The following is a 19,389-nucleotide window of genomic DNA, read 5'->3' as shown; positions in this document are numbered from 1 at the left end:
CTGGACAGAGCTGGAGAAGGATATAAAACAAAATTCTAACTTCCAAAAAAAGACCAGACGTACTGGCCTGATACAGACTAGAGAAACCCCAAGAGTATGGCCCCCAGACACCCTTTTAGCTCAGTGGTGAAGTCACTCCTGAGGTTCACCGTTCAGCCGGGGATTGGACAGGCGCATAAAACAAAATGGGACTAATGAGGCACAGTGTCCAGGGACAAGGACTAGAAGGCAGGAGGGGACAGGACAACTGGTGATAGTGAACCCAAGGTTGAGAAGGGACAGTGTTGACATGTAGTGGGGTTGTTAACCATTGTCAGAGGGCAATATGTGTACTTACTGTTTAATGAGAAACTATTTGTTGTGTAAACCTTCATCTAAAGTACAAAAATTGACAACAGCAACTGAGGGGTTTGATGGGAAGCCTAGGCGGCAGTGAGTTGAAGATAATGGTGATGGAATAATTTGGAAAGGGATAGTGAGAATGGCAGCACAACTGGAAGAATGTAATCAGTGTCACTGAAGCGTACATGTAGAAATTTTTGAAATGGTGTATCTTTGGCTATGAATATTTTCACCAAAAAAATAAAAAAAAAGGTCCTCCAAGGTCGAGAAGGGAGAGTGTTGACATGTCATGGGGTTGTTAACCAATGTCATAAAACAATATGTATACTGACTGTTTAACGAGAAACTATTTGTTCTGTAAACCTTCATCTAAAGTACAATAAAAAAAAAGAAAAACTAAAGACATTTTTTTTTTATTCCAACAAGATCAAGACAGCATTTTCCTTTCTCTTACAAGAGCAGATTAGAGATGTATTATTTCCCTTTCTCTTGTCTTCACCTTTGCAGAAAGTGGAGGAGATTAAACAGGTACAATTTCCTGGGAATTTATATAATTTAAGCTCATTATTTTTCTCAGTTCTTGGCAGCCAGGAATGGCCAGAATCTGACCTCTAACACCTGGTGTTGCCCCAAAGGGCCTTATAGTCTCAAGGGTATAGTTTAGTCCATCCTCACGGACAATTTTGTGAGCATGTAAATCTCAGCTTTCCAGTTCGTTTCTTAAGAACAAAGACAATACCATATCTCCTTGAAGCATAAAGTTGGCACTTACATATGTATTGATTAATTGATTGATCGCTAAATTCTCTTGGAAACTTTTTGCCTTTCTGCCCTAATGTGAATGGAGCCACCCTCCTCCTCCTCCCTTTTGGGATTGCTACTGCTATAGATCAAGGAAACAGGGCAGGGCAGCAAAGAGAAATCCACTGATTTCTCACAAACTGCCTCACGTATGACATTACTTTTCCTCACCAAACATGGGGTATTTACACATTTTCTCTCTGAGTACCCCTAGATTATCTAGTAACATGTCTATGATTGTCTCAAATGATTGGTATAGGAAACGTGACATTCTGCAAGTAAATTGGCCAAGAAAGCGTCCTAGAAACTATCTGCCTAAACATATAATCATTTGAAGCTGGACCCTAACTTTAACAATCAGTTACTGAGACAGGTCCTTGTTGTATGTGCAAACTACATTTATGCAAGACTCCTAGCTCATGGAAAGAGTGTTCATTTGACTTAAAAAAACTGTAAATAAATAAAAGCATCTCCTCACAATAAAATTGGACAAATTATAGGATAAGACTGGGAATATTCTTCTCAAGCCACAGGGTAAAATTCTAATAAATAATCCTGAAATCAAATCAAAAGCCTAATTTTTCTGATTTAGATAGCAAAATCAAGAAGCAGGGTCAGGAAGAGAGAATGAAGCCACCCCAGTTAAGATGACAAGCCTTCCAGACTTACTGGACCCACAGCACTGGAAGAGTGCCCAAGACTATTACCCTGAGATACTCTTTAAACCTTGAACAGAAACTATCCCCTGAAATCACCTTTTAACTAGATAGCAGGTTAGCTCAAAAAGTAAAGAATTTCCCCCTTGAGAACCGGGTTCTTTTAAAAATCATCCATGAGACCAAATGGAAACAGTTACTCTAAAGCATAGATGAAAAGTTTGGTGGCAGTGAGACTAAATTAATGGGAATGGAAAAACGACAATGGAAATATGAGACTGTTGACACAATGTGAAGAATGTAGCCAATGTCACTGAACATTACGTGTAGAAATTATGCCTCCTGAAGCTATGGAGGTGCTATCGCACCACTTTCCCCAGCAGGCTGTGGAACCTGCTTTGTGCCCAGTAGGAAATGCCACATTATTTCAGTTACTTTTACAACGGGTTCATATATAACAATTTTTTTTCTATAGATACTTAAGCATCTTAGTTTTTATTTTATAGCCTATGTTTTTAAGTATGTTTCATTATAGGCAATCCCAATAAATACATAAAAATCTAAACTTGTGAAACAAATTACAGGATGATGCATTACAAAACACAATTTATTTTCAAAGGGATTTACTTCATGTCACAAAATCCCTTATGGCATCTTGAAAACATGAATATTGAATTAAAATGCAATATATGCATGATAGAAACCTATATAATTTAAATACAACTTTTGAAAAACTTATATGATTTATGCCTAAAATACCATTAAGAAGAAGAAGGAGGAAGGAAAAACTGACTTTTCAAAAATATTAACACCAGAATTCCTGATTTATTTCTTTTATAGAAAAAGATTAAAATTTTTTAAAATGCTAATGAGTACATTATCTTTTAAGAATTAAGGCAAAAGACATACAAAATAATATCACAATAAAAGTAGTTTAACATTCAAGAATGAATTGTTGGACACAGAAACTGAAGGTATTAAGAAATTATCCTTTATTTCTTGAACCCGGTTTTGGAAAATGGTATTCAGCTTTTTCTTCAAGAATTCCAAATCCAACTTCCAAATACAAAATCTGAATAATGGTGAGATTCAAATCAGTGAAGCACCACAACATAATTAACCTTCATTTCACAGGTGGAAAGTTGAGCAGAAATGGAGTAGAGACGAAGTGACTCACTAGTGGTTACTCATCTAAATAAAAACATTCTAATGTTCTGAATGCTCACGATCACAGAATGTGAGAATTGCTGGGATCTTAGATGTCAGTTGTCTAGCCTTTTAACCCATTGGTCAGTATGTATAAATCTCATAAAGTGATGATTTTGGAGAAGTAACGCTGGCAGCTTTTCATCCCTCTAGTATCAGAAGGATATGGGAGAAGTCAAATCAAGGATTGCTGAATGAGCTATCACCTGTGCAAATTCACACCTGCTTTCATTTCTAGCTCAGCCTAGATATCTGTATTCTGTACTGAACTTATCAGTGATTTCCTCACTGGATTCCACTATGCTGGTGCCACCTGAGCCATCAAAGTGTTTCCTTTTCCTTTTCCTTCTAGACTGCTGAGCTGAATCACATGAATGCGTGTTCTATTTCAGATGTGTTTGAAATTGGGCTTAATGCCTTCTGAAGTTTCGCTAGGGACTTCTAGGTTCCCCCCCCGCACCCCCTCACCCCACACACACACTTGGTGAGTCTCTGTGCCTAGCTAACTCTCATGCTCCTTTGCTGCACTCAGATTGCTGGCTTCAGTTATACAGAAAACAGATTTACCATCATTCAAAAGCCCTCTCCCTGGAATAGATCTGAGTCTGAAAAGGTGGGGCTTGAAATAACCTGTAGGAATACATTTCATTCTCAGACGTGCATATCTTATTTATCTCGGTGGAGAACGTTATGTATCTTTCAAGGTGACCCAAAAGCATCTAAAACTGGGTCTCCAAGAAGTACAGCATGTCTGCTGATGAATTGGCAAAATTCATTCTCCTTAAGAGACTATGTGGCCATTGAAAAGAATGAGCTTGAGCTAAGTGTTCTAAGATTTGACGTTTATAATGAGTGCAAAAAGGAAGTTATAATAATAGATGGATGATTCAATTTTTAAAATACGTGTATTTACAAATGCTTGCCTGTAAAAGGTGAAGGTCTGGAATGATGCACACAGTGGTTAACTGGGGAGTGAAATTGTGGTGTGTATAGAGAGTGAGGAACGAGACTTGCACTTTTTCCTTTATTCATTTCTGAATTGTCTGGATTTTTCACAGAGTGTGTAATTAAATTAATTTTTAAAATTAATTAGGAGACATCACACACATTCACGACACTCCTTATCAATCTTTGTTGGTAGTTGCCACGGAGTTGATTCTGACTCATAGCGACCCTTATGCATTTAAAGTCCAGGGAACTGTTACATTCTTGGTTTGACTAGGTCCATAGAGAGTTTGGAAACCCTGGTGACGTAGTGGTTAAGAGCTACAGCTGCTATCCAAAAGGTTAGCAGTTCGAATCCACCAGGCGCTCCTTGGAAACTATGGGGCAGTGCTACTCTGTCCTATATGGTCACTATGAGTCGTAATTGACTTGATGGCAGTGGGCTTTTTGGGTTATGGAGAGTTCCATTCCTTCACCAAGCATTTTTCAGGTGCCAGGTTCTATGCTGGCCACTGAGGCTACTAAGATGAATAACACCTGGCCCATGACAGGATGGAAATCTACCCCAGAACGCAGGTAAGAAGAACAGTGGAATTGGTAAATATGGGCACCGTTATCAGTAGGGGTACATCAGCTCCCTCACTTGACACATAATTGTCCTTTTGTACCCTTCATCTCTTGGCAGCGCAACTGACAGGCGTCATCCTTTCATTCTTAAACGTCAAATTTAGGATCAAGGCTCTAGTCAAAACCACCGAGCGGCAGGTGTCGTTGGAGAAAGAAAAGCCCCCTGGACATATCCACTGGGGTACCTAGAATAGATTATGCAGCTGCACACAGATTCTGTCTTGTCTAGAGTCTCTGCTGAGTAATGTAGATTCTGGGACAGCCAGTGGGCAGCTGGTGACTTTGAACCAGATTTTACCTTTCAGTTCAATCTAGGGAAATAATTTGCAACAAAGTGGCAGACGCAAAGTACTATGTTGAACGCTAGACTGTGCTTTATTTTTTTCCTCCCAACTTCACGTTTCCATGCACCAAAATGTTGATGATATAAATACTGGATACCACGCTTACCTGACAGGTTTCTTCCATCCCACCTGTACGCAGGAGGTCGGAGCGTGCGCGCCAGCCGCGGCTGGAGCCCGCCTCTGCCGGCCGGAGCGGGCTCGGCCGGCCGCGGTTCCCCCTGCTGGCCCCGGTGCCGGAGCCTTTCCCCCAGCCAGGGCTCCCGCAGTCAGCCCGCCAAGCGCACGCGCACTTCCCTCGGGCTGCCTCTGCGCCTCCGGTTTTCGGCAGGGCTGCGACTGGACGGCTCCAGAGGCAGGGGCGGGGCGGAGCTGAGTGCCGGAGCTCGTAACCACGTGACCGGCGCCAACATGGCGGCGCCCAGCGGCATCCACCTGCTCTTCAGCAGAGGTAAGCACCTGGAGGACAGGCCTTTGGGGGTCTGCTCGGTCGCTCACTCGCTACGCATCCGGGCTCCAGGGAATGCACGTTGCGCTCAGACACCCCAGCGCACACAAATGTACATTCAGTCCTATGGACACGGAGACACACGATAACATACTTACACGCTGCAGGAACACAGACACATTTATTCACGCCTCACTCGGCTGAACCACGTCACCTGCGTGCTACCTACTTGCAGTCTCACCTTTAGAATTACAGGATATTGTCTGAAGTGGTTTTTTACCCTCTTCTTCAATTGTATGATGAATACAGCAAACTTACTTATTACAGCTGCGGAGTAGTGAAACCCAAGGTTACCCTGAAATGCACCTGGACACCCACCAATTGCTTTCTTTACAACTCCTCTGTTGACACGATGCAATTTATCTTTTGGGGAAGATACAAAATGTGATTATTCTCTTCCAGAATTTTAAAGTTGAGAGGAGGAATGATGTCTGTTTAACTCTAAATAGGTGTTATTCTGTATGAGTGGTAAGATTTTACTAAGTGTACAACTATTGCAGCTGAATAGAGAAATCTGTGTTGTTTCTGAATCTTTGCTGGAAAGAACTAGGAAGTTTGAGGACAGCGGGAAGAGGGGAACTAACATTTCTTGATGGGCTACTTAGATGTTAGGCACGTAGAACAACAATCCTGTGAGGTAAATATTATTTTCATAGTAGTAGCTACTGTTTATTAAGTGCCTTTTAAGTACCTGGTACTGTGTTAAGCACCTTACATATACTAGCATTATTCCCACTTTGCAGACAAAGTGAGACTAGAAAGGTTAAGTAGGATGGCTAAAGTCACATAACTACTAAGAGGCAAAATGTACATTTGAACATAACTCTGATTTTTAAAAAAAGGCTTACTCCTCTGTATGGCATGGCATGGTCTCAGTGTACAAAATTCAGGTTAGGACAAGTATGGTGAGTTTGTGTGAGAAGTAAAGAATATGTTTTCAGAGAGGAAGGAGGTTGGTAGGTGGATATAACTTTGTGTTTCAGTGTTACTGGAGATGCGTAAGGAGCCACAGGAATATTTGAGGTGAGAGATATATAAGGGGAAGGTGATGAAGGAAGCATTTTGGACTGATTAGATGGAAGAGTAGAAGCAGACATGAGAGGGCAGCCTTGTGAAAAGGATGCCAATTTACGTCTCTTGAGATCTGGGCTCCAGTTCCAACTGTATTCATTAATCAAGTTACTTTTCTGTTTCCTGTTTTGACAAGAAATAATGGCATTTAGACTTTGTGTGCTACAGGTAATGGTGAGGAGGATCTGGGGAGACAAGGCAGAGGAGGAGGAAAATATGTGTATAAATAATTTCTTTGTAGATTACAAAAATAATATAATATTTTAATCTTTTTTTAAAATCACTTATGATTTTGGCAAATAGTGGTTCAGACAATCTTGGGAAAAGCAACCACAGGAAACCAGGCCAGATTAGTGGTTCCTATAACTCATCCTACTATATCCCATGGTACTGCAACAACCAAGAGGCAGATCTGATTAGAAGAAGAAAGAAAAATGTGTCATCAGGAGAAAATTTTAATGATGACAGAAAGTCCCCTTTATGGACGATCCAAGCTAGTTTCAAATCAAAGACATTTCACTGTACCACCTTCCCCACCCCCTAGGGCTGAAAATGAAGGGTAAGTCCATGAAGGATTTTCTCTCCCCCCTTGTCACCCATCTAGATTGATATAAATCAGTCCACTGCAAGTCTTTTTGTACCAGGACTCATCATCAGCATCTTTGTGTACCTTTCTCTCCTGGAATATAGGAAGAAGACTTTTTTTTTTTTTTTTAACCTCTTAAGAAGGGCAATAAGGTTTCTTTCATGACTCTCCAGCTTATAGCTTTAAGCACAGTATACCCTACATACAAAGTTACCTACCTCTTCTCACCATCCCCATCCCTAACTAGATTATAAATTTTTGTTGAATAGGAACCATGTCTTATGTATCTGTTTTTATAAACATGGCTCAAATTAAATTGCTCAAAGTTAAGCTCATTAATGACCTACTGAATTGAGAAACTGTTAAGACTTGGGCAAGAGACAGGTCAGTTTCTTGGAACCAAGAGAGAAAGTACAAAGAGTCTTAAGGACTAAAGTATTCCCGATTATTAGCACTGGCAGGAAATCCTAGACTCAATGCAGAATCTCTGCCACTGGGCCTAGGAACTCTATCCTTGCTTAATCTCTCACTGGTAACCCCCACCTTCCTGGAATCCCTGAAGCCACTACCCAAGATCCTTTGCCCAGGGAAGGGATGGGAAAGGCGAGAAGGGGGCATATTGTCTCCTTTACACTCTTATCCCTTTTCTTTTATGAGCCAGTCTCTCCTGGCTTGCCTCCTATCTCTCTGATTTTCCTAGACTTTCACTTAGTTCATTTTCCAGGCTTCTAAACATTAGTGTTCCCCAGGATTCTATCCTAAGCCCTCTTCCTTGCTAACTCTCTTTGTTCACCAAGCCAACTTAACTGCCTGAATGACTGCCTATATGATTTTTAAAAATCAATAGTGTATCCACCAGAACTGAGATGCCAATGCCAATGCCAGCTTTCTGCTAGGCATCTTTTCCTAGATGTCCCACCAAAAAAAAACAAAAAACAAAAACCAGTGCTGTTGAGTCTGACTCATGGCGACCCCATGTATTGCAGAGCAGAAATGCATTCCATAGTGTTTTCAAGGCTGTGACCCAGAAGCAGATTGCCAGACCTGTCTTCTGAGGTGCGTCTGGGTGGGTTTGAACTGTCAACCTTTCAGTGAGTAGTTGAGTGCTTAACTATTTGCACCACCCAGGGACTTCCCACATGTACCTCAGGCCCCTCAAACTTATCATGTTCAATGTGGAAATGATTCTTTTTCTCCACATCTGCTGCTCCTCTGCTGATATACTGTGTCTCCATTAATGGCATTACCATCCAGTCGATATCCAAGAGAAAGGATTTGAGTTCTCTTGGACCCCACAGTTTCCTTCAGCTTCTATATCCATTTCTTGGATCCCTCTTTTTCTGCATGGCCTGGATATAAGTCTTCACCTTCCCTGGCCTAGACAGGAGCCTCGCACCTGGTCTCTATTTTAATCCATCCTTTGCCCTGCAACCAGAGCTATCTTTCTAAAGTTCTGTTCTGATTATGATGCTTCTCTGCTGAAAAGCCTCCAGTAACTCCTCATTGCTGAGATAAAGTCTGAACCTCACAGATGGAAGAATAACTCCTTCCTCATCTGGCCTCGGTTTACCTTTGCAGCCTCATCTCCTGCCAGTTCCTCTTCCTCACATCTCTGTAAGAGTGCACCATTTGTGTACCTCCATAATTTTGCTCAGGCTCTTGCTCTGCTCGAAGTGGCCCTTTTCACCTGGCAAACCATTTATCCTTCAAGGCCACACTTAAATACCTTCTCTCCATTGAAGTTTTCTTTGTCTCTTCCCAGGTTGAACTAACCACTCTACTTACATAGAACTTAGAACATACCTTTATCACAATACTTACCACTCTGTAATAAAATATGTACACTTATCTCAAAAGTATTTGTTTACACATCTCCATTGCTAGAATGTGAGCTTCTTGCAGGCAAGGAACTTGTCTTCTTCATCTCTGTCTCCCCAGAGCCTGGAGCACAGTGCCTGCACATAGTAGGTACTCAGTTTCATAACTGAATGAAAGGCCTTCAAAATGCAGTCTCCTATAGCAATATTGTGCACAAAAGTTATGTGATAGGCCTAAAGAGTAATTTGTCCTTAAATGTCAGTTTTCTTCACATGACAGGCTAAGTGATGTTACTACTGCTTTCTTTCTTTTTTGTATTCCGTCTCCTTCCAAGAATAATTTAAGACAATTTCACTTCTGTATACCTTTATGGCAATGACGAGAATTTCATTCCAGATAACCTGAATTGCAAGTCACACTTCTTGGAGATAATTAGAAAAAAAGAGGTTGGGAATGGGCAAGGGAAGAAATCTAAAGGAGAAATTCTCAAGATTTATGCAGTGTAGCCACAGGACAGATGAAGGGAGCTAATGAAAGTAAACCCTTGGACTTGAGCACAGCCCTCTTGTCTTTCTACAATCCATGCCGAGGGAGCTGAAGCCTGTGAGAGGAGGGAGGGGCAGCCTGGGGCAAGTCCAACAGAACATCCAAGCAGAAAGGCACAGTTGGTGGGAGTGTGAGATAGTTTGGCTTTTCCAGAGGGCTGTGTGGCAATATGTATCGAGGTGTAAAATATGCATACCTTTTATCTAACAATTCTGCATCTAGGAATTTATCCTAAGAAAATAATAGGATGAGTGTGCAAAGATGTATGAACAGGAATGTAACTGTATAATGATAATAACTGGGAACTGTCTGAAATGCCCATCGGTAAGAGAATGGCTAACTAAATTATGGCTCACCCATAAGTCCACGCAATGGAATAATATGTGGCCATTAAAAAAGATGATGTAGATGTTCTGTAGATTTATAGTTATTGACATATATTGAGAGAAAAAGGCAGGGTATAGGACAGGATAATATGATCTCATTCATGTAAAATTTTATCACTGTTTCTCCTTATATGTATATATGCATAAAGAGGTCTGGTATATTCACCCAGTTGTTCATAGCTGTTACTTCTAGATGGTGGTATTGCACTGATTTTTCTTTCTTTGTACTTGATATGTTTGAATTTTTATATACTGAGCAGGTATTATTTTTATTATCCAAAGCAGAAAAAAAAAAGGGAAATACAAAAGACATTGAATGTTTGGATAGGGCTGGGGCCAGACCCAGAGGGAAAATGTCTTTTACTGTGCATATTCTCCGCAACAAAGCAAACTATGTAATCTATCACATGGGAAAGAAACATCTTTAAGATTTCCATGATCAAAGAATGGTAAATGGAAATTACTTATATATGCTCATTACTATAATTTAACATGTATATAATGCTACTAATGTTTTATCTACTTATTTTTATAATTTTATTTTGACAAATACAAAAAAATATTTCTAAGGGCTTTTGTTCGCTTGTGACCCTAGTTTTGCTTAAGGTCTTCAATTCTTCCACTGAGAATTCTCTTATGATAATGGTTATTCAAATATCTAACCTCCAGGTAGAGGAAGGACTGTTGTACATCATGAATTTAGACTTTTGTCAACTGAACAGACATCCTTACTGTCTTGCATGGCTTCTGTAGGAAAGTATATCCTTACTTTTGCCAAACCAGCTTAGAATTAAACTTTTAGGATTCGGTCCATTGGTGATTTGGAAAATGCTAACATTAATGAGGAGCTTCCTGTGACCTAGTTAAATTTTACTCATGTTGATAGCCAGAAGATGGAAATGGGTTTTTGCTGTATGATATATTTAAAAAATATGTTCAAACTCTATTATAATAAGGCTTGTTGCTACATAGATTAAGACAGACTTAGAATCTAATCATGACCCTAAAGTCCCTAAAGTGATATGTGTCCCTAAAGCTATGTATACTCTAATGCTCTTCAATTTGAAACAACTTTCTATAACACAGCTCATGTCTCCCATTGAAATTACATAAGTTCAGTGCATAGTACAGGGCATGTAGACCCTCAATAATGAATGCTATGCAGCCATTAAAAAAAAAAGATGTTGTTGACCTGTATTTGTTGATATGGAATAATGTTCACAACATATATTGTTTGTAAAAAGCAAATTACAGAATACTTTAATAATCCCATTTTGTTAAATCAGATATCCATATCTGTGTGTATGTGTGTGTCTGAGTGTATATACATACATACCTAGAGAGAAGGAGAGAATGGCATTCACCCAGATGTTCACAGTTTTTATGAACTGCCCCTCTGTGAAATCTGTGAAAATTCATCACAGAGTGGGTGCTACATGTCTTAGGGAATTTGACAAAGGTAGGAGAGGAATAATATGTATGCAGAGCTTCATTTGAACATCTCGTTATACAGTTAAAACATCTTGTTGTTGTAGAGATTAGACTTTTTTTTCCTTTTTTCTATTTTTTGGCTTTTTAGTATGGAGAATGTCAAGCATACATAAAAGTAGAGAGAACAGTGCAATGAACTCCCATATAGCTATGACCTAGTTACAGTAGTCATCGATTTATAGCCACTATTGTTTCATCTATACCCCTCGCCGCGTACCCTCCCATAAGGTGGATGATTTTGAAGCGTATCACAGATATCATATCATTTTATCTGTACATTTTTCATTATGCATCTTTAAAAGACAGAGCTTTTTTTCTATATATTGCACTTATCAGTTCTAGAATTTCCATTTTTTTATGGTTTTCGTTTCTCTTTTGAGGTTCTCCCCATTCACTCACTATGTCTGTCTTTTTCTTTAAGTACGTAAACATTTTTTTCGTTTTTTTTATTGTTGTAGTTTAAGTGAAAGTTTGCATTTCAAGTTAGTCTCTTATACAAAAACGTATACATACATTATTATGTGACCCTAATTGCTCTCCATATACTGTGACAGCACACTCCTCCTTTCCACCCCTGATTTCCCATGTCCATTCAACCAGCTCCTCTCTGCCTTCTCAACTCACCTTCGAACAGAAGCTGCCCATTTAGACTCATGTATCTACTTGAGCTAAGAAGCACACTCTTCACGAGTATCATTTTATGTCCCACAGTCCAGCCCAATCTTTGTCTGAAGAGTTGGCCTCGGAAATTGTTTTCGTTCTGGGCTGATAGAGAATCTAGGGGTCATTAACATGCATATTTTGTTTGTTCTATTGTGTAAAAATATATGTAACAAAATATTTGCCTATTCAACATGAACATACGTATTTAGAATAGCTGTTTTAAAGTCTTTGTTAATTCTGTCATCTGGGTCATCTCAGGGTCTGTTCTGTTTTATTGACTGCTTTTTTTCCTTCTTCATTGTAGCTCAAATTTTCTTGCTTCACATGTCATGCAATATTTACCTGTATGCATAACAATAGATAATACCTTGTAGAGATTGTTTTTTTCCTTTAAAATGTGCTGAGTTTTGTCTTGGCAGGCAATTAAATTACTGGCATATCTTTTTGATGCAGCCGGCCTTGATTTTATTCTTTGTTGGGGTAGATCTATTTGTGTTTCGTCCTTAGTCCTGGCGTATGGACCTTACTCTGTTGTAGAGATTGGCAAGCTTTTTCTGTAAAGGACTAAATAGTATATATTTTTGGCTTTTGTGGCCCATATGGTCTCTGCCAGTGTAGAGCAAAAGCTGCACACACTGTATGTAAACAAATGAGTATGGCTATGTTCCAATAAAACTTTATTTACAAAACAGGTGGTGAGCCAGATTTGGCCCACGAGCCTTAATTTGCCCACTCCTGCTCTACTAGTTGTTACCCTTAAGTCGTAGTCTTTCTGAGGACTCAGTTGAATGCCTGAGGGACTCAGGTCTGTCCACTCTGCCTGGGCTGGAACTCCCAGCACTGTGACCTCTGGAATTTCTATTCAAGTCTCAGCCTGCAGCAACTACGCTTCAGTAGAACTTATAGAGTGTCACCTCAGCACTCGAATTCCTCTGTACCCTGCCCCACAAATTCCAGCTGCTTCAGCAGCCAGAGTTAAGCAGCAAGGGTCTGTGCTCTGCTTGGGCTTGCAGTTCAGTGAATTGCTTTAATATGGCCCTTACAGCCATGGTCTTGTGACTGCCACAAAATGATTGGGTGGGACTATGCAAATAAGGTGCTTGTGACCCACCAAGGGGATTGGAGAGTTTTGCTAATGCAAATAAGGTACATGGAACCCTTATAGGGGATTAGTCAGTTTTGTCATCCTGCTAGGCTTAAAGGGAGCAAATCCCAGAGGCTGAAGGGGGACCTCTCTACCATCAAGAAGAAGAGCCAGGAGCAGAGTGCATCCTTTGAACCCGGGTCCCTGCACTGAGAACCTCCTAGTCCCAGGAGACAGAGCTGTAACACCAGAGACAGCACAAGACAGCAGCAGCACAGAGTGGCAGGCTAGGCTCGCTGACCCACAGAGACAGCGTGGAGCGCTTTCGGACTAGAGGCTTCCTGATAGAGTAGGGTGCCTCCCAGCACTTACTGGAGGAGCTAAAGAGCTTTGTAATGCTTGCCAAAGCAGGACCAAGGGCCAAGAGAGGAGAGAGAGAGAGGGAGCGAGAGGGAGAGAGAGAGAGCCTGCCTGCGGGCATGGTTGAGAAAAGGCTGTTCTGATCGAAGAACTATATCCTGAGTCGTTCCTGTTACTTCCAAGCTGATCCTGATCCTGAATTGTAACCTGTTACTTCCCTAATAGACCTCATAATGGTGAATATGGTCTGTGAGTTGTGTGTGGCCACTGCAGTGAATTATCAAACCCGGAAGAGACGTAGAGAGTGCCGTGGGAGGGCGGCTGATGCCAGAATTTGTAAAACGGTTGGAGAGTGGAGGTACGTTTGACCTCCATCTTATGGCATTCAGCTTTGGGCTGATGCTGATCTTGAGTCTCCTCCCCCCTCCTGCAGTTAGAGGAAGAGGTCTGGCATGACGTCATTTTTACAGGGCTCCACCTCCCAACGCTGCAGTTGGGGGGGTTCCCCAGGCAGAAATCTGAGGACAATGTGGGGCTCACCCTGTGTTTTGTTTTTTTTTTCCAAGATTCTCCATCGTGTCCTGCCCAACGTCCAGTAGCAAAAAACAGTTGATTCACATATTTTATCTAGTTTTATAGTTGTGTAAACAGGAGCAATTCCAATACCAGTTACATCAACATAGCTGGAAGAGGGTGTATAGGTGTCCCTCAGTTTTCAAAAGTTTGTTTTACGCCCCTTCACTTTTGTGAAAGACCTACATTAGTATCTGTTTTCTCTAACTGAAAGAAATCTGAAGAGGATTTTCGCGTTTATGAAAAAAAGGTCAAATAGCGTTCAGCGTTTGTTTTGCAGCAAGGCGTTAAAGAGGTAGTGCGCACCCAGAGCAGTGACGTTATCTTTGCTTTATATACGCTGTGTATTTATGATATCATGCTTGCTCTCCTATATGTCAGTGTTATTTTAGGTTTTATATGTTATTTGGTATGATTTAGTAGGTTATTTTTTGGGTCTGTAAACACTAAAAAATTTTTCCCATATAAATTAATGGTAATTGCTTCTTTCTTTGCTTTACACCATTTTGGCTTATGAAAGGTTTCATAGGAGCATCCTACTTTCAGATAACAGGGGGAAACTTGTATATTAAAAAAAAATCTGTAGGTTCACTTTTCCTCTTTTTTCCTTGAAACCTATTTGTTGAGTACAGTCCAGTTTAGGGTTTGTCTTACAGGCAGCAGAAACTGCTGAAGGTTTTTGACAGGTGAAAATATGTCTCCATTTTAATTGGCTGCTGGTAGGATTCTGGATGTATTCGAAAGGAAAAGGCATTGCAGTCAGTTAGGAGATAGTGGTGGAAATAAAGTGAGAAGGGCCTGAACTAGGGTAGTGACTGGGATGGAAAGGGAGAGGTGGATGTTAGAGAAATGGTACAGAGGAGAAATCATCAGGACCTGGTGGCTTGTGGGAGAGAGGACCCAAGGAAGGAGAGGAGCCGTCAGAGCAGAAGAGAAGGAGCTAGCAGAAGAGGGGAACCTAGTCAGGAAAAGTCTCAGGAAGAAGTTTCAGGATGACTCAGTGAAGGTAAGTGAATTTGACCACTAGAAGTTCATAGTGACTTAGACTAAAATTTTAGCAGTGGAAGGAAGAATGAAAGGTGACAGTTATGGTAGAGAAGTGTGGAGGTTTTCGCTCTTTTTTTTTTTTTTTAAACTTTATTGAAATAAATTCACATGCCTTACAATTTACCTTTTTAAACTGTACAATGCAGTGGTTTTTAATATATTCAGAGTTGTGCAGTAATCACCACAATCTATCTTAGAATATTTTCATCACCTCAGAAAAAACTTCATACCTATTAGCAATCTATCTCGAATCCCCCACTCTCTCCTCCAGCCCTAAGCAACCACAAATCTGCTGTCTGTCTCTATGGATTTGCCTATTCTAGACATTTCATATAAATGGAATAATACAATATGTATCTTTTGTGGCTTCTTTTTCTTAGCATATTTTCAAGGTTCATACGTGTGGTAACATGTATCAGTACTTCAGTCCTTTTCATTGCCAAATAATATATCATTATATCGATATACCACATTTTGTTTATCCATTTATCAGTTGATGGACATTTGGGTTATTTCCACTTTTTTGGCTATTATGAATAATGCTTTATGAACATTTGTGTACAAGTTTTTGTGGGAACATTTTTTTTGTTGTTTTTTAAACAGAGGAGGGCCTGGTTACGTTTACAAGCAGAGGGAAGGAGGGAAATTGGTAAGGAAGAAGGGCCTCTGGAAATTCTAGGGATTGGGGGCTTCCTGAGAGAGATGGAAGGAGGAAAGGGAGAAGACTTCCTTTGGAAGTGGGGAAGTAGGGACCTCTACCTCTGAGATAGGAGTGAAAATAGATTGGGAATTTCTTTTTCTAGGGATGGAAATACCTTTTATTATATTTTTTGATTAGAAAAGTAATACGAGGAAGGCTGAGGCTGCTTAGGTTTGAATCCTGATCCTGCTGCTTACTAGCTGTGGAGCCTTGGATGCATTAGTTAACCTCTCTGAGCTTCAATTTCCTTATTTGTGAAATGGAGTGAGAAGAGTACCTACCTTACTGAGCTATTGTGAGGATTGAAAGAAATAATGCATGTATAGCTGTATTAGTTATCTATTAGTTATCTATCTAACAAATTAACCTTCAAACAATAAACACCTATTATGACACTTTTTCTGGGGCCAGAAATACAGGAGTGGCTTAGCTGGGTGCCTCTGGCTCAGGATTTCTCATGAGGTTATAGTTGAGCTGTTGACTGGAGTTGCAGTTGTCCCAAGACTTGACTGAGGCTGAAAGCCTCCCTCCCAAGGTCACTCGTGGCAGTTGGCAGGCCTCAGTTCCTCATGGGCTGGAGACTTCAGGTCCTGGCCATGTGGGCCTCTCCATAGGGCTGCTCACAACACGGCAGCCCACTTCCTCCAGAACTAGTGGTCCAAGAGAGAACCAGAGTACTCAAGAGGGAAGCTGCAGTCTTTTATAACCTGATCTCAGAAGTAACGTATTATCACTTCTGCCATATGCTATTGGTTACATAGATCAACCCTGGTACAGTGTGGCAGGGGACTACACAAGGGTATGAGTACCAGGAGGTGGGGATCACTGGGGACCATTCTGAAGGCTGGCTGCCACAAAAATGTTTAACATGATACATGACACTTGATCAGCTCTTAATTAATGCTAACTATTATTGTTGTTGGAACCCTGGTGGTGCAGTGGTTGAGAGCTTGGCTGTTCGAATCCACCAGCTGCTCCTTAGAAACCCTATGCAGCAGTTCTTCTCTGTCCTGTAGGGTCGCTATGAGTCGGAATCAACTTGACGGCAGAGTTTGGTTGGTTGGTATTATTGTTGTTAGCAGCTGTTGAGTTGGCCCCCCAACTCATAGTGTCCCCATGTGTGTCAGAGTAGAACTGTGCTCTATAGGGTTTTCAGTGGCTGATTTTTTGGAAGTAGATCACCAGACCTTTCTTCTGAGGTGCCTCTGGGTGGACTTGAACCTCCAGCCTTTTGGTTAGCAGCCATAGTAGTAAAATATTCTAGAAATATGTAAAAAAGAAAGTAAAAATCACCCACAAACCTACCATTTAGACAGAAAGAGTAGGCATTTCGAAAGTGATGGGGTTCCCCCCGCCAGTTAGGGCTGTTAATAATATAACCATGATTTTAAAAAATTTCTACAACATCCACAAGAGAAAGTTTATTAATTACTGAATTAACTTAGGAAAATTAACTTTTGAGATCCCTTTTTGAGACTCATCCTGAGTCTTTGTGTTATACCCTTGTTTTTCTCTCTATTCAGCATTGTGATTATTTTGAATTTGCCTCACACACCCTGCCTCTGTCATCAGTGAGATTATGATTTTCCTATAAGATCAAATAGAAATAGGTCAGCTTCGCAAACTAGCTGATGCTGCTGAAAACCAGCCCCTCTGGGAATTGGTGTTTCAAGGACCGCTACTCTGCCTTGTCTTCTGTCATTTCTCTGCTGCCTTACTGCTCTGTGAGTAACAGCCAGTCAGGGCATTGCTAAGTGCAAAGCAAAAAAGCCAAACCCATTGCCACTGAGTCGATTCTGGCTCATAGCAACAGAGTAGAACTGCCCCATAGGGTTTCCAAGGCTGTCATCTTTATGGAAGCAGACTGCCATATCTTTATTCCGCAGAATGGCTGGGTTTGCATCTCTGACCTTTTGGTTAGCTGCCAAGCGCTTTAACCACTGCACCACCAGTGCTTCTTTGCTGAGTGCAGTGGCGCTGTAATCAGAAAAGTGTGAACAACACAGCAGGGAGAAGGTGCGGCAGGATTGTGCCTGCAGGAGGAGGTGATGTTCTTCGGTGGTGTGGTGGGTAAGTGGGAGCCGGCAAAGAGCTAGATAGCAGCGCGATTGCTGGTTGTGAAGCTTGTTGAAGATTATCAATTACCTAGATTAAAAAAAGGAAAGCCCCTAAATGTCTCCATCCCCGGTCACTTTTCAGCAGAGCCTTCTAACTCAGGAGATAAGGAGATACTTTTTACATTAAAGAAAAATCACAGGTGCTAAGGAGAGTCTTACAGAGTCAGTTTAAGTGGATTGGTACTTTGTGGTAGCTTCTTTTATAGGGATCAGATTAATTTTCTAATTTTGTTTTCTACTTTAATGTTGTTGCTTTAATCATTAGGATGCCGTTAATTCCTTCAGGCACTAGGAAGCCATTGAAGATTTAATAAGATTCATATTGCTTGTGTTTAAATGTTGATGACTTCCTGCATGCATATTAATCACTCCTGACCTTGATCTTAAATTCCTTCCCCACTACATATTCTCGTCATGCATACCTACTAGGTCCCTCAGTGTTCACCAAATACCTGGTTTGTTTCCAAAAGTGAATAAAAAAACATTAAGTCTAATGTTCAGTGTGTGTCAAAATTTCAGTATCCTTAGCTGGTTTTTCTTCCAATTCTGTAAATCTGGGAAATTTAAGGACAGAAAAACCACTAACTCTTAACAGGGGATTTAGCCCAATTAAAAGACTGTGTGTTCTGTGCAGCAGACCTTGAGCAGGCCTTAATTGGTTGCCTAGGGTTTGTCCAACGCGCAACTCTCAGACCCCATCCAGCGCCAGAGCACGTCTGGGTAGCTTGTGTGTGTGCACTCCGGCTGTTGAGCAGCAGGACATGGCCTCTGTCCGCTGCTTCAGCCAGCCCATCCTTTAGCTCAGGCTTACCCCCTTCTGCCACAGAGGCCTGGGAAACTGGGCTGGCCACCTGGCCTCCTCATGCCCAGCATCCATACATCCACACCCCTGCCCCAATTATCCTCTCAGCCACTTCGACAGATTTCCGCATCAGCAGCCTTTCCTTAAACTAGGTCCCGCCAGGGGCAGGAGTTATTGGAGTGGATGAGAGGAGAGGTGAGAGGTCTTAGGGACACAAGGGAAGATGAAAGTGAGAGGGAAGGAGTGTGGGAGAGAGAGGAGAATTTTAGGGTAAAGGATCACATCAGTTGACAAGAAGATATGTAAGGATGTGAGGCTGAGAAGGTTTGTATGCAAAGAGAAAGAATGTGAGTGGGAAGAAGCAGGTGAGGAGGTGAATGAGCTTATGCATGGTGATACCAGTCACTGAGGTGAGGAACAAAGGAGGTAAATGTGTATGTGAAAGAGACCACCTGTGAGAGGATGAGAAGGAAAACTTGGAGAGAGCAAAACAACTGCTCTGCTTGGCCTCTCGGTGACCACGCACATCATTAGGAGACATAGTCTGACAAGGCATTTTTTTCCGATTCATGAATATATTTAATAACAAAAATATTATTGTTATAAAAAAAGTTAAACCACATAGAGTTAGAAGATTACATTGCATTGGTATTATTTTAGGATGCCCCACATGTGTAGTCATTCAAGTTAGAAGCACGGCCTGCTAGCTGGCAGGTCAA

The 19,389-nt window shown here is 41.1% G+C and overlaps 1 protein-coding gene across 1 annotated transcript in view; it reads left to right on the top strand.

The window, feature by feature from the left end:
• The first annotated feature begins 4,930 nt into the window (after positions 1 to 4,930).
• Positions 4,931 to 19,389, top strand: part of METAP1D (methionyl aminopeptidase type 1D, mitochondrial) — a 77,341-nt gene continuing 62,882 nt past the window's right edge. The window contains 4 exon segments of the mRNA XM_004375511.2: positions 4,931 to 4,957; positions 4,959 to 5,162; positions 5,164 to 5,292; positions 5,294 to 5,369. Of these exon segments, the coding sequence (XP_004375568.1) occupies positions 4,931 to 4,957; positions 4,959 to 5,162; positions 5,164 to 5,292; positions 5,294 to 5,369 (436 nt within the window).

This window comes from Trichechus manatus, unplaced genomic scaffold (assembly GCF_000243295.1).
Source record: "Trichechus manatus latirostris isolate Lorelei unplaced genomic scaffold, TriManLat1.0 scaffold00037, whole genome shotgun sequence".
Lineage (NCBI taxonomy): Eukaryota > Metazoa > Chordata > Mammalia > Sirenia > Trichechidae > Trichechus > Trichechus manatus.
Note: the sequence above shows the minus strand (reverse complement) of the source record. Positions and strands in the feature narration are given on the sequence as shown.